The 14,769-nt window shown below is 43.4% G+C and overlaps 1 protein-coding gene across 2 annotated transcripts in view; it reads left to right on the top strand.

Moving 5' to 3' along the window:
* The window catches only part of ATRN (attractin), a 149,159-nt gene that overhangs the window by 77,020 nt on the left and 57,370 nt on the right, over window positions 1-14,769 (top strand). For both annotated transcript variants that reach the window (XR_007777543.1, XM_050974261.1), the window contains exons 20-24: window positions 3,169-3,262; window positions 4,573-4,625; window positions 6,225-6,319; window positions 7,207-7,285; window positions 7,699-7,856. Coding sequence is in view for 1 of the 2 variants with exons in the window: in XM_050974261.1 (XP_050830218.1) it covers window positions 3,169-3,262; window positions 4,573-4,625; window positions 6,225-6,319; window positions 7,207-7,285; window positions 7,699-7,856 (479 nt within the window). In the remaining variant the exon portion in view is untranslated. The remainder of the gene's footprint in view (window positions 1-3,168; window positions 3,263-4,572; window positions 4,626-6,224; window positions 6,320-7,206; window positions 7,286-7,698; window positions 7,857-14,769) is intronic.

The raw sequence follows: 14,769 nt of genomic DNA, 5'->3' as shown, positions 1-14,769 counted from the left end.
AATATTTCCAGAGGGGAATTCTTCAGATAAGGATTGTCTGATGGGTAGCAGAGCTAGCTCCTATTTTCTCCCTTCTCTTAGCTGTGGTCCTTCCATCCTTTCCCATTAATAATGTGCTGATTTCACTCTTTTTGTGCATTTGTGAGCAGTACTAAGTGCTGCTCTGTTTTTAGAGCCCACGGTCACAGCCATGCTGCAGACTATTGTTGTACACTCCAGCCTGACACACATACAAATATCTGTGTGCTTGCACACTCACTGCCTAGTGTGAGTCCTGGGATCATGGAATGGTTTGGGTTGGAAGGGTTCTAATAGACCATCCCATCCCACCCCTGCCATGGCAGGGACACCTCCCACCGTCCCAGGCTGCTTCAAGCCCCAGTGTCCAACCTGGCCTTGGGCACTGCCAGGGATCCAGGGGCAGCCACAGCTGCTCTGGGCACCCTGTGCCAGGGCCTGCCCACCCTGCCAGGGAACAATTCCTTCCCCATATCCTGTCTAACCCTGTCCTCTTTTATTGCAATGCCTTCAGTCCTGTATATCTCTGTAAAAAGTCCCAACACAAGATTATATTACTTGTGTTGAAAATATTTTGTCAAACTGCAGTTATTTCCCTGAAAAAATTGTTTGCATCACTTCATACGCCCTGGTGTTGGCAGAGCTAGGCTGATAATAACTAAATGGCAGGTAAATCACTCCTCAGAGGTTGCTTTTAGGAAGTGTCCAAGTAGAGAAGTATTAATCAGGAAAGGCAGGAAATGCAGCACATCAAATGTAAAAATAGCTGCAAGGTGCTTTCTCTGCATTCACAATTTTTCTGAATTTTCTGGTTAAAGTTTCCCATGAAAATATGCTGGTGGGAGATAAGGAAGTTATTTGCAAGTGAAGGGAAGGCACTGTTATGCCTGAAATCAGATTGCAGCTCTGGCAGTGCTTCTGAACACATCCACACAGCCTTCACTGGAGGCTGGTGAGTTGCTGGTGCCATGGACCTGCCTGCTTCCCTCTCCCAGGGCTCAGGGGGCCCTGCAGGGCAGCTGAAGCATGTGGCATGGAGGAGCAGTGTTGGGCAGGTGACAGATGGTGTTGCCATTGGGAAGCTGGCCCATCACAAGCACCGAAAGAGCAGTAAGGACCCCCGTGACCTTTGGTTTGTGGAGAAGGTAGAAGGAACACCAGCAGGTGGAAGGTGGTTTGTCATCAGACTATTACCATGATTCACAGTCAAAAAGCCATTTCCCATGCTTGTGGGTTTCTGCTCTGTCCTCTGACTCTCGTGGGAAATTGTCCTTTGTAGACTCCAGCAGGCTTGTCTAGAACATTCTATCAATAGTTTGTTTCCAAAGTTTAAAGTTCTCTGAAAAGCCATAAGAAGATGTCTCTGTGCATATTCCAGTTATTTAGTGAATGATCTCCAGTTACAGGCTATTAGGAAAGTGGATAAATGAATGTATTCTGTTGTTTTAAATAGAGATATTTGAGTGTTCAATCTTCTTGATATGGTAAAGAGCAGAGAGGAAAGAAAAATTATTGTTATTGCTCAAGATGCTGCAATCTGCCTTTAAACAACCCGAGGTTAAAAAATCAAGAGAAATTTCATGTATGTTCATATTGAATATTGATCCAACGTCACTTTGCTTCCCTTGTGCAAAGCATAAGGAAAGAAGTACAAGACATTCTCAATAGTACTAAGACTTATTTTTCTTTAAGTGGCACTAATGAAAAGAGTGTTTCCTTCACAGAATACAATTATTTTGTTGAATTTTCATTCAGTCTCCTTGTTCCAACAATAGGCCTTTTTGCTTCTTCCTTTTTAGCTCTGTGTTGCTGCTAGGAAACCACTCATCCACATCTGAGAAGCACAATTAGTTGTCCCTGATACAGTATAGCTTCCATTATGTGCCAATAGAAAGAAGATATCAAAAGGATTCCTAAAATAAGGTCCAAGGCTGGCAGAGATATTCAGGATGGGGACTTGATGTCTAAGAATTTGCTGGTACATTGATTGGCATGGCTGCTAAATGAGGAGGAATATGTCTTCTTAACAAGGAGGCTCCGGCCTTTAAACCATCTTGTTCCCAGCAAGCTCAAGGACCATAAAGAAGGATCTTTGCTTTGAGTAGTTTTTTCCTTGTATTGTACACTCTGCTGTGCACAGCTCCAGATGGATGCACCTGCGCTGGCAGAACGACTCCTAAATGGCACCGACATGCCAAAAGTTGTTAAATCCGTTCTTGCAGTGATAGTGAACAAGGTGTCAAAGTCAGCTGGCTGTGTAGGCTTTATTCTCACTTGTTGGTTTGGTTTTGGGGTTTTTGTGAATGTTTCTCCTCTACATCTTTGTAAATAAAGGTCTCAAAGTGCGTCAATATGAGCATTTAGCTTAAATCAGGAGCATTTTTGTGAAGAAAATCTCCTGTATGTCCTCACCGTGCTACCTTGGGTTGGATCTTGAGCAGACTCAGGTGTATGAGGTGGTCTGTTTTGGGCATGCCCCAAACCTGAAGTAATTCAGGGCTGTGCAGGTTTGCTTCAACCACAACACAATGACACTCAGCACAAAGTTATCCTAAAATATATTGGGGAATGCACCCCAACTAGTCCCAGCATGGACATCATCATCATCATCTTAGCATCAGATGTTTTCTGCTGATGCTGTTGATAATGACATTGCTTCCTCAGTAAGGCTGATGAAGTATTATTTTTCCCAAGGCCTGTTTATTTATTTCTGGAAAAAGCCCCTGAAGTCCCATGGGCTTTGTTTTATTTTCCCAATTCTTCTTTTAAGAGTTTTGAGTTTGGCTGAAATGTGTTAACGAGCCCAGAATTATTTCAAATATTGTCTTTTCTTTCCTAGTTATGATATCACCCCTGCTGTCAAACAATAGGAGAGGAAGTTAAAATAATTTTTGAGGCTAAAAAGCTGAGTCTGATGATGATTTCATACAAAACACCAGTCCTGGGTAGCCTGTGCTTGCTCTGTTTTGACGCACAGTTCTATTTTCATCTGCCTTCTGTAGCACAAAGAAAGCAAAGGGCACCAAATGGGTTTTCATCTGCACGTTAATTGTTGATGTATCTCAGTTTGACAACTAAAGGACTTAATTGCTACTGAATTTGTTTCTCTTCTTCATTCAATGTTGCATCTTCTCCCCCTCTGCTCAACAGCTTGCAAGTGCAATGGCCACGCGTCCGTCTGCAACACAAACACAGGGAAATGTTTCTGCACAACCAAGGGAATCAAAGGAGAAGAGTGTCAGCTGTGAGTTCATTTCCCTTTCTTATTTGCAATAAAAAATTGTGCACGTACCACCGTAGACGCCCCCCTCCCCCCATTTTGTAATGGTTGTGTTTATGATGTCTCTGCGCGTTTCTTCCTCCTGACAGTTGACTGACTGCACTGAGGGTGCAGCCAGCTGTGGGTCCCCTGGGGAATATCATGAACAGGATGATTTCCTGAAGAATTCCAATTTTAAAAACATTTCAACTGGGAATATCATGCAGAAGGGATGGGTGAAAAAATCCCCATGCCCCAAACTATACATAGAATCACAGAATTGTTTGGGTTCCCATACCACCCCTGCCATGGACAGGGACACCTCCCGCTGTCCCAGGTGCTCCCAGCCCCATCCAGCCTGGCCTTGGGCACTGCCAGGGATCCAGGGGCAGCCCCATCTGCTCTGGGAATTCCAGCCCAGCCCCTGCCCACCCTCCCAGCCAGCAATTCCTTGCCAAGATCCCAGCCCAATCTCCCCTTTCCCAGTGGCAGCCATTCCCTGGCTCCTGTCCCTCTGTCCCTTGTCCCCAGTCCCTCTCCAGCTCTCCTGGAGCCCCTCCAGGCCCTGCCAGGGGCTCTGAGCTCTGCCTGGAGCCTTCCCTTCTCCAGGGGAACATTCCCAGCTCTCCCAGCCTGGCTCCAGAGCAGAGGGGCTCCAGCCCTGCAGCAGCTCTGGGACCTCCTCTGGGCTCTCTCTGTTTTGCTTTATCCCTCAATAGCTTCTTTTTATCCGGTACATTTCACCTTCCTTGCTCATTTCACCGTCGGTGCTCTCTGATGTTGTTCAGTGGGAGTGTAAATATATCCGAAATGAGCCTTTGACATTCAAGCAGTTTAATGGAGCAGTTTTAGAGCAACAAATTTGCTGGAGGTTTCTCTGTAACATAACAGAAATGCTTTTAGTGTAATGTTAGGGGAAATAATTTAATTCCAAATAATTTCATTGCCAGGTTTATTTTTAAAGCATTGCTCACATGAGTAAACATTTATAGGATAGAACCTGGAATAGCCATAAATGACTAAGCTAATCCAGTTCCATGCATTGTGGAGAGCTAATAAATACCTTCCAAGTGGATGCAGACGTTAATATCCAGAATTTTATATTGCGTTTTTACTGCATATGAGTTGGACTTGCAGACAACGTGGAATTTCTTCATCAGCCCATTCTAGCTCAGACATTCATCTTTAATTGTGTAATGCTCTCAGCACAGGTTGTGTTTTCTGGTATTTACTGGCTGGGAATAAATAGAACTGCAAAAAAAAAAATCAATTAAAAAAATGTATATTCTTTTTAGGTGTGAAGTTGAAAACAGATATCAGGGAAATCCACTTAAAGGAACGTGTTACTGTGAGTACCCTTGGGATTTTGTTTGGAGATAAAAAATGTGCTTGAAGTTTAAAATAACTTATTTAAAACTTGTTTCAGTTGCCTCAGCATGTGTTTAAAGTATGGGGGATTAAGGAAAGGACTAAAAAATAGCTGTTAAAAATCTTCACTTTTCTCAAATACATTGTTTAAAGAGAATGGAAATACTTTTCTTGATAAGGTCTATGTGATGGTTGGATCTTTTGAACAATGTTTTGAATGTTTTTATTGTGACTGAGATGAAATCTGGTCTTTTGGAGAGCACTCTAAACTATATTCCTAACAGGTAAAAAACAGAGTGTCCTTAGAATTTTTAGAAATGCAAAATACTGTTTATTTTAAATTCTGGTCCAGGTTAGAATGGATTTCAGAATTGCCACGTTTCCTCTGAAATGAGCAGTTGGATTCCCATGCAGTTCCAGAAGATCCTTTGCCAAGATTCAGATTACCTAATGGAAACTTTCCAGCTTCTATTTGCAAATATTAGCAATCAGCAGCCTGGCAGGCGTGGAGAGATGGAATCTTAAATTTCATAAAGTCTCCAGTAGAGGTTTTGTCCAGCACAGAAATTATCAACTGGCTGGTTTTGCATTATTTGAATTCTGCTTGTGTGGCCAGACAAGGGCACTGCTGGCTCTTCATGGCATCTCTGTGTAAGAATGACCAAATTCCTTGCTGAAATGGCAGGGATGTTTAAATGGGCAAAAAGTGGGGAAAGGCAAAGCTTTGCAGCTCTTACGGGAAGAACCTTGTGCTGCCCAGATTCACTCTTGCTTGGTTTCCTTCCCTGTTTCTTTGTGCTTGCTGTGTCTGGCTGGACGCCAGCAGCTTGTCTGACTTGTGTCAGTCCAGCGGGGTCACTGGAGGCAGTGAGAGAAAAACAGCACCTGGTGTGTCAGTTCCTGGTTATTGTTGCTGGGAGTATCTCTGCATGGCTTCAGGAATATGATATGCACAAGTCACAACAGTGTGCAGTAGTGGAAGGGTACTGAGGTGGGCGAGTGCACCCCACAACTGGCTCTGGCTTATGCCAGCCTGGGCAGATGGGAGCAGGGAAGGACAGACAGACCAGAGGCTGCTCCTGGCATGCCTGGGTGGCATGTGTCCCAGAGCAGGATGGCAACTGGGTTCATCACCAACCAGCTGCTCTGTAGAACCTCTCCCAGGAAAATGTGCTGATGGACAGAAACCTGGAATGGGGGGTATTGTCCCCTTCCAAGTGGGAATTACACAGCTTCTGAACTTTTCTCCTGTTCCCTTTGATCAGAGGGGTATTGCGGGCTGGAAAAGTAAATCTTTTGGCATGTTTTTTACAGTGTATAGTTAGGAATATTGATTTAGATCAAGGCTGGAGGCTGTTCCCTGGCAATTGTAAGCCACCTCTCTTCCTTCTCTAGGCTCAGCTCCTGGAGATTTTGTTCCTTATGTGGGATCATATGTAGGCTGAAGTAATTTGTAGCTGTGTCAGGATAGTGTTGTGTCCTGGATGTCCAAGAAACCCTTCAGTGACATCATGCCTTCCTTTACAGAAGTTACTTTATTGCAGGAGAAGGGATAACTGTCTCCCTGCATTCCTTACAGATACTCTCCTCATCGACTATCAGTTCACCTTCAGCCTTTCCCAGGAGGACGATCGCTATTACACAGCAATCAACTTTGTAGCAACACCTGAAGAGGTACATTTTCTATTTTCCCTTTTAACTTTATTCTTTGTCTTCTCTTGGCCCTGGAGGCAAAGAATTGTTACAGTTGTGTGGGTCTTCAGGTGTAGTCCTGTGATATGGAAGGTGTGTCCTGCTCCATGAAGCAACCAGAGCTCTTTGAGCTTGGCTTGGCTGTGCAGTCCCAGATCATCACAGGAAGATTTCATAAAGAGCCACATCTGATTCTTACCAGTTGTTGGAACAACCTCTGAGCCATTCCAGTTTTTTTAAAATCACAGACCAGTTTGGGCTGGAAGGGACCTTAAAGCCCATCCTGTTCCAGACCCCCCTGCCAGGTCTGGGACACCTCCCACTGTCCCAGGCTGCTCCACCCCAGTGTCCAGCCTGGCTTGGGCACTGCCAGGGATCCAGGGGCAGCCCCAGCTGCTCTGGGAATTCCAGCCCAGCCCCTCCCCACCCTCCCAGAGAACAATTCTCAGTATCCCATCCAGCCCTGCCCTCTGGCAGTGGAAAGCCATTCCCTGGATCCTGTCCCCAGTCTCTCTCCAGCTCTCCTGGAGCCCTTTCAGGCACTCCTCAGGCACTTCTCTTCTGCAGGCTGAAAAATCCCATCTCCCTTGGCCTGTCTCCAGAGCAGAGATGTTTTGCTTGTTTTCCCCATATCTTGTGTCTCAGTTCTTCCTCTGATATTCTGTACACATGACTCCTTTGTTATGTTTTCCTCGAGGAAGAGAATACTTCTTCCAGAAAATATCGTATGTAGTTTTTAGCTTGATGTATTTTCCTTATGTAGGTAACAAATTTCAAGATGATCTTTTTGTAGCAATGATTTCCTAGGAAACAGTACAGTAAAACTGCTTATCCTAAAAATGGCGTTTCTTTTTTGTTTCTTCCATTAGCAAAACAGAGACCTGGACATGTTCATCAATGCATCTAAAAACTTCAACCTCAACATTACTTGGTCCACAAGTTTTGCAGGTAAATTGAGGATGATCTGAGTTACTCAGGAGCTTCTTTCATTTATCAGTTTCTGAATAAGGCAAATTTAAGTGGGAAAGTTTTGGGGCGTTTTGAACCTATGTACTTTTTGCATAGTGTTCTTAAATTATCAGCCTGAGGAAGGAAATAAATTGTTTAAAAAAACCCCTATGTTTTCATCTTTAATAGTGTATTTTGTAAACACTGAAAGTGCAAATTTGATTTTTTACAATGCAACCTCTTGGCACACAGTGGTTTTGATAATGCAGTGCAGTTTAAATTACTTGGTTATGAATGAATAGTCAATTTTTTAAAATTAGAATTTAGAATGGTTTGCCCTTTTGTTTGTTTTCTTTTAAATACACCTTTAAATATCCTTTTTAAATATCTTTTCTTGCTACTCCTTACAACAGCTGGCACACAGGCTGGGGAGGAAATTCCAGTTGTTTCCAGAACTAATATAAAAGAATACAAGGACAGTTTTTCCAATGAGAAATTTGATTTCCGCAACAACCCGAACATCACCTTCTTTGTTTACGTCAGCAATTTCACCTGGCCCATAAAAATACAGGTAGGAGCTGCTAATATATGTCAGATTGTTTAAATGTGCTTTTTCTATTTCTCTCAAAACGGTGGCAGTTTGCTGTGCTTGGAGGAACCCAAGCTGAAGCAGGCTGGTGTAATCCCCGAGCAGACAGAGTCTGATGTTCCCGGGTAAGAGGAAGAGGGTGAGAGGAATCTTCTGATGTTGCCTCAGCCCAGGGGATCTGAAGATGTGCTGTGAAATAGAGACACTCATTTGTTAACAGGGTTGTGTTTGACGAGGTGTCTGACTTCAAATGTGCAGATCTTGATGTTGTAGAAAAAGACTGATTAAGCTGAAAAGGAAGCCTGGAAAGAGCAGACAGAGGAAATGCTGTAGTAGCTCTTTAGTGCCTGTACTCCAAAGGCCCAGCTCAAGGGCCGCCCCCTTTCTCCTGCTGCTGCCTCGGGCTGGTGGCAGTGCAGGACGAGCAGCTCATCCTTCCCCTTTATTCAGGGTAGGGGGTTGGCAGGCAGTGCCTGAGGTGATGAAGTGGTGCAGGAGGAGCAGTGGTGGAGCTTGGTGGTGATAAAATCAGACAGAATAACTTTCTGACTGGTGGTCCTAAAATCAGACAGAATCACTCTGTAAATGATGGTGATAAAATCAGACAGAGTGATAGAATCACTCTGTGATTGCAGTCATGGGTCCTGCAGCTGCTGAGGTAGCTCACAATTCAGAGCAGCCTCAGCCACCTTTCTTGCAGGGGGCTGGTCAGGTATCAGCTCCCTGTGTGCTCAGAGTGATGGTGTCTTTTGTTTGAAGGACAAAATCCTTGGAGGTCTGGAGTGGAGATCATGGAAGGGTTTGGGTTGGAAGAGCTTTAAAGGTGCCATAGGCAGGGACAGCTTTGGCCAGCCCAGCTTGCTCCAGCCCTGTCCAACCTCCAATAATTACAGGGATGGGGCAGCCACAGAGCTCAACTAAAGCTTGGCATATTTGAATTCTGCCTTATTGAAGAAACTTGGTCAAATATGGGAACCCAAATCCTTCCATCTTCACCCTTGTACATGTGATTGTTTTGTGAAAGCTGACATTTCACATTAATGCACTTGGTGTTTCAAAATTACTGGTCAGGCAAACTCACTCTCTCAACAAATAATGCACAGGATAATATTGAGCAAGAAAATGAGATAACAGTGCACAGGATAATATTGAGCAAGAAAATGAGATCCACCTGGAAAAAAGGTCCTTAAGCTATAGTGATATTTTTCCTGAATTTTAGAAAAGTATTAGGAATACTTGTGAAATGTTTTTATCACCTTTTCCTAAAGATACTGGGTTTTAATTGCTTGGGAAACTTTGTCTTGTTGATTGCAGACTGAAGATTTGGCAGGTTGGCTTTGGACTCTTTTTAATATCACTTACAGTTGGTAATTGGTTTGCAGCTGGACAGTTTTTACGTCATAAACTGATAAAGTCTTAGTTTATTTTCAAGTCCTGATTTTTAAATATGGAGGAGTTGAGCTGCAATGTAAAATCTTTGTCATTGGATACTCAAGTAGCAAGTCCCAAACCTCCTCACTTTCATGTAAGTACTACTTGTCATAGGGGAAGTGGCACCTGTGTACAAAGGTGAGCACTTATGCAATGATTTATTTAAATATTTGAGCTTCTCTTTCATCAAATTAGTAATTGCAGGAGTCAGGAAAAAAAGTAATTTTTTTTTTTAACCTTATGGTTAATTTTGATTGATACTTGATTTTCCATAGTCAGTGCTGGGCTGTACCTTACCCTGATTTATTTACTTGTTATTTATTGCTGCAGAACTGTGTGTTAGGGATACAGCTGAATGGTTTTTCTCTTACCTCTCCTTCCAGCATCCCCTCTTCCCTTCCCCTCTTGGTTTCCTTTACTTGTATGGTTGAAACATCTCTTGCTGCTTTGTTTTCATTTGCTGAGCAATGGCACAGCTTGACTTCTGGCAGTTCTTATTTTATCTCTCTACTTCTTGCTGGCTTTAAAGACATTGCTAATGAATCCTTTCCTCTCCTTAATACAAATTCTTTCTAATTGATCCTCATGTCCCTTTCGAGGTTAGCTCTGAGGATGCAGCTTTCAAATAGTTTTGCATCTTTGACCTGAGAGAAATATTTAGATGGCAGCTTTCCCATTCCTGATCTCCTTACCCACTTGATTTTACTGTTTGATTTCATTTCTCATAGTTAAAGAGTGAACTTTGATTCTCTTACAACACTTAACCACTCTTTATCCTTAATTTAATGTGAATGTGCTTGTATGCACTCAATCCAAGTTAATGTTTTATCACCAGCTCTTCTTAATATCTTTATTACTTACCAAAACAAGGTCTAAAATAGCATCAGCTCTTATTCATTGAGACACAGCTTTTGTGAAGAAGTCTGGCAACGACCAGCAATCTGTGGTCCATAGAATTTCTGTTAGTTTCCTCTTCAGTGCATAGCTGAAAACCAGGACTCGCTGTGTCCTTTCAGGTCTTGTGCAGTCTGCTGTGAGGGATTGACCTTCCCTCAGCTGCAATCTGTGTCCTTACCTGTCCTTTCCATACCTCAATTTTCTTCATTTTTTTTTTGAAGTCGTGGCTCCTGTAGTTTGTGTTTGATATGATAAAATAGAAGTGAAATCATGGTACAGGTTTGTGGGGCAAAGATTTTTTTGGACAAATGCTCAGAGAAGCTGTGGCTGCCCCATCCCTGGAAGTGTTGCAGGCCAGGTTGGATGAGGCTTGGAGCACCCTGGTGTAGTGGAAAGTGTCCCTGCCCATGTCAGGGGAGTGGATTGAGATGAGCTTTAAGATCCCTTCCAACTCACCTCATTCTCTGATTCTGTGATTTTTAAGACTTCCTGGCCATCAGTCCTTGACTCATCCCATGTTACATTCTTCTCAGGAATCGTTTCCTTCTGTTATAATTTCCTATACTTTCCTTCTCTCCTTTGTTTTTCAAGGGGTTCATCCCTGATTTCCCTGCAGAAAAGTTCCTGTGCTGTTGGGATCAGTCCTTCAGGGCAGACTGGCTCGTTAATTAAAACTCCATGTTGCAGTATGGGCAGGATGCAAGCTGTTCTCTTATCTTCTAGCTTGTCTCCTCCAGTATTCCTCATTGCACCTCCACTATTAAACTGTCACACAGCGACAGAACATGTTTCAATTTCCTTTGGAAATTACACTGATTTTAATAGAGTATGTTGAAGTCAGGAAAACTCTGCTCTTGCCAAGCTGCTGGAAATTATTCTGTCCTTATGTATGTGCATCACCTGGCAGCTCATGCGTGTGTTTGGGCTGCTCCTGGGCAGTGCAGCATGTCCAAATCATATTTTAGGGGTTTATTCTTTGTTTGACTGTCTTAGTAAACTGTCATTGTGCATACACTCACTTGTCCTGGCTTATTTTCCATTTCAATTTCAATACAACAGATGTATTTAAACACGAGTGCTTATGTATATACAAAATCTTGCACCAGAAAACTTTATAAATGTAGATTTTACTGCAAAACAATTCTACAATCCACCTTATTTTGTTTTTCTAAGTATTGCAAACTTTATCTTGAGGTCCTTGACTGAAATCTGTCTCTTATTTATTCTCTCTCCTTGCCTGTTAAGATCTGCACTTGGAAAGTGTAAGTGCTCCTTTGTGTAAGAAATGGCTGTGTCCCTGCCAATGCTGAGTTCTGGCTCTTCTTTCCCTGTCTTGCTCCACCTCTTTTCAAACCACTTCAGTTCATTTATTTTTTTAAAGTTTATTAGTTTAGAATATCTTTCCCTGCCTGGTTAATGACTTAAAATGATTATTCAGTAAAAGAACTCACACAGCAAAATGCAGAAAGCCTTCAAAGTACAGCAGTCTTCTTCCTAATTCCTCCTTTCCGAGCAGCTCCAAGCACGAAGGAGTTCACTTAAAGTCTTACTTTGCCAAGCTTTCCTGAAAATCCCGGTAAGGTCTTGTCAACAGTTTCTGGATATTTCCATTCTCTCTGCTTTCTGAGCTCATCTTTGCTGCTAGTGTTGGACACACGGAATTTTGAACATTTAGCAAACCCCAGCTGTTCACCTTCCTCTCCTCAGCCAGGTTCTAAACATTCCCTGTCTTCCCCCAAACTGGGAGTGTACCCTTTAGGAAAGGACATTAATGGGGGTAGAAGGATGGAGATTTTTTTCACTTATGCAAATGAAATAGTCATCTTTTCCCCATGGTTCTTCCTCTTTGCTTAATCTTCATCGTGAGTTTGCTTTGTTCTTCTTTCCAAACTTAGCTCAGAGTAGAAGAGAGACATTGGCTGTAAATAATCTGCTGTACAACAGCACAGTAAGAAGCAAAGGAATTCAGGGCAGAAACTTCCAGGGGAGTTTTCTTTGTGGGTTTCAATCCATGCAAAGTCAGCTCACTCTAAGGTGAAACTGAGTTCTGGAGCTGACAAGTAGTTAATGGTGAGAATTTGAGATTCTCTTAGATACCTGTGTAAATGTCAGCAGGCTTTAACACTGTTTAAACTTGTATGTATTTACCTGGGGCCCAGTCCAATGAGTGAATTCTCTCCAGAGTGTACAGGAGGGTGAAAATTTGATCTGCTAATGCAGGAAACTCTCCCCTGGCTGTAAGATTTCTGCTTCATCTCAATTTACTGCTGATGGTGTTTGCTACCACTCACTAAATAGAAATTGGTGGTTTAGGCTTGTTTCATACCTAAACTATTGTTTATATTCACTAACATTCTGTCCCATTTGATATTTGATTTTTTCCTCTCAGATTCCAAGCATCTTAGCATCTTGCATTGATCTCTACATTCTGAGAATGTGTAAGACATTTAGGAGCTGATTAAGGCAAAACCAGTTTGTAATTGTATCATTAACTGGCAATTGCCTCCTGTCTTTCCTTTGTGTTGGTTGAAGGATTTTGATTTGAACACGCTGAAATGTTAATTATGAACCAAATGCTTCAAGAAACAAAAAGAGGCGAAGGAATTTTGCAGCCCTTGCATACAAAATGTGCCATTTGCAAAATCTCTTTAGGTATTCACTATATATCATTTTCTTGGCAATTCATTGTCGTGTTGGGCTTCAAAAAGTGCCACTGTGACTATGCAGCATCGCTGCATGTGCAGGGTGGTGGAGGCTGCAGCAGCATTGCATAGCTCCCTCTGTTTGAAGTGCATTTGAGAACCAGTGGGGAACATTCAACTCGCTGAAATTGTTGCCTTCCACTCAGATTTCATAAAGGCTGTAATGGAGAAATAGCTAAAATTGCCTCTGCTGTCTTCAATTTTTGTATCCCAAAATTTCTTCTGGTTTCCTCTGCTTGATTTATTTCAGGATGATCTATCTATACAGTCTCCTTTATATCTTTATCCCTTTTTACTCAGATAGTTCATGGAACAAACAGGTTTGGAGGGACCTGAAAGACAATCTGTGGATTGTTTAGCTCAGTCACATATGTGTTGTCATAGTTACTCTGCTCCAGAGATGCTGTTTACCCTGACAGGAAGGTCCTGGTGAGCCCGTGAATGCTGCATTGCTCTCTGGTTCCTCTGCTGAAAGGGTGAGTGGTGAACTGCAAGGTGAAACAATTCATGGCCCTTCAGTGGATGGCAGCTGGCACAGGAGGTGTCAGGAGGGCAAGTGCAGAAACTGTCACTCTTGGGAGATGTGGAAACTGGGGACAGGCTCAAATGTGGTGTAATTAAACCAGAATTTGGTCTGTGGTGCTTTCTTTTGGCAGTGATCCAGGTGACTGCCACAGATGACTGTGTTTGGACTGGCACACGGAATCCTGGAATCACAGATGGGTTTGGATTGGAAGGGACCTTAAAGACCATCTCATTGAAACCCCTGTCATGGGCAGGGGCACCTTCCACTATCCCAGGGTGATCCAAACCCCATCCCACCTTGCCTGGAACAATTCCAGGGATGGGGAAATCACAACTTCTCAGGCCAACCTGTGCCATGGCCTCACAGGGAAGAATTTCAAATCCCGTCTAACCCTTCCCTCTGGCAGTGGAAGCCATTCCCCCTTGTCCTGGAACTCCAGGTCCTTGTCCCCAGTTCCTCTCCAGCTCTCCTGGAGCCCCTTTAGGCTCTGGGAGGGGCTATAAGGTTATCCCAGAGCCTTCTCTTTGCAGGCTGAACATTCCCAGCTCTCCCAGCCTGGCTCCACAGGAGAAATCCAGGTGTCACATCTCCAGCTGCTCTGTACAGATCCATTGCAGGTGCAGTCCCCAGGAATGAGATGTCAGCCATTAGCTGAGGTGCTCTTTAATGAACCCTTTCTTCGGGGCCTTCCCTCTCTGCCTTCTGTTGCTTTTCTTAAATTCCCATTGCCAGGATGACTGCATCCAACCTTGGAAGGAAAATGCTCATTTTAGTGCTCCAGTGAAGAGCTGCAGTGCTGCATGAAGTGAGATTTCTGACAGATGTGGGAGCACAACTGTGCTCCCGTTAAACCTCTGGGAACTGCCAGTTTCTTGGATTCAGGTGCCTTGAATATTAGACCTGGGACTACTGATTTTTTTAAGACCTTTTCTTCTGTCCTGAGCTGTTTTAAGGGAGTAGCTGAAGCTCTGTTCTTTCATGGGCATCAGAAGACTTCTCTGCCTCCCTCTGCAGCCCAAGGGTTTCCCAAAGGATTGTGTGGTAGTGACTAATTGCCTCCTTTGACCTGGGAACAGTTCCCACTGGTTTCCAGTGCTACGCTGAAAATGTCTGTAGGGGTGTAGGAGAGCAAACTCCCTGCACATCTGTTGGCTCAGCAGAGCTGGCAGTGATGCTGGAAATGGGTCTATTCCCTAGCTCGGGGGCGTTTCCTGTCTTGTTTGTCGGCAAAGTTCAGGTGGAGCCACCCGGTGTCAGCTGTGTTTTGAGTCAGATGAATTTTACACTAAGTTGAGATTCTGCTGAGGAATGGCTCTTGTTTTTCCTTATGCTGAATGTG

Source organism: Serinus canaria, chromosome 4, assembly GCF_022539315.1.
Source record: "Serinus canaria isolate serCan28SL12 chromosome 4, serCan2020, whole genome shotgun sequence".
NCBI lineage: Eukaryota > Metazoa > Chordata > Aves > Passeriformes > Fringillidae > Serinus > Serinus canaria.
The sequence above is the reverse complement of the archived record's forward strand: the minus strand, read 5'-3'. Positions and strand labels throughout refer to the sequence as shown.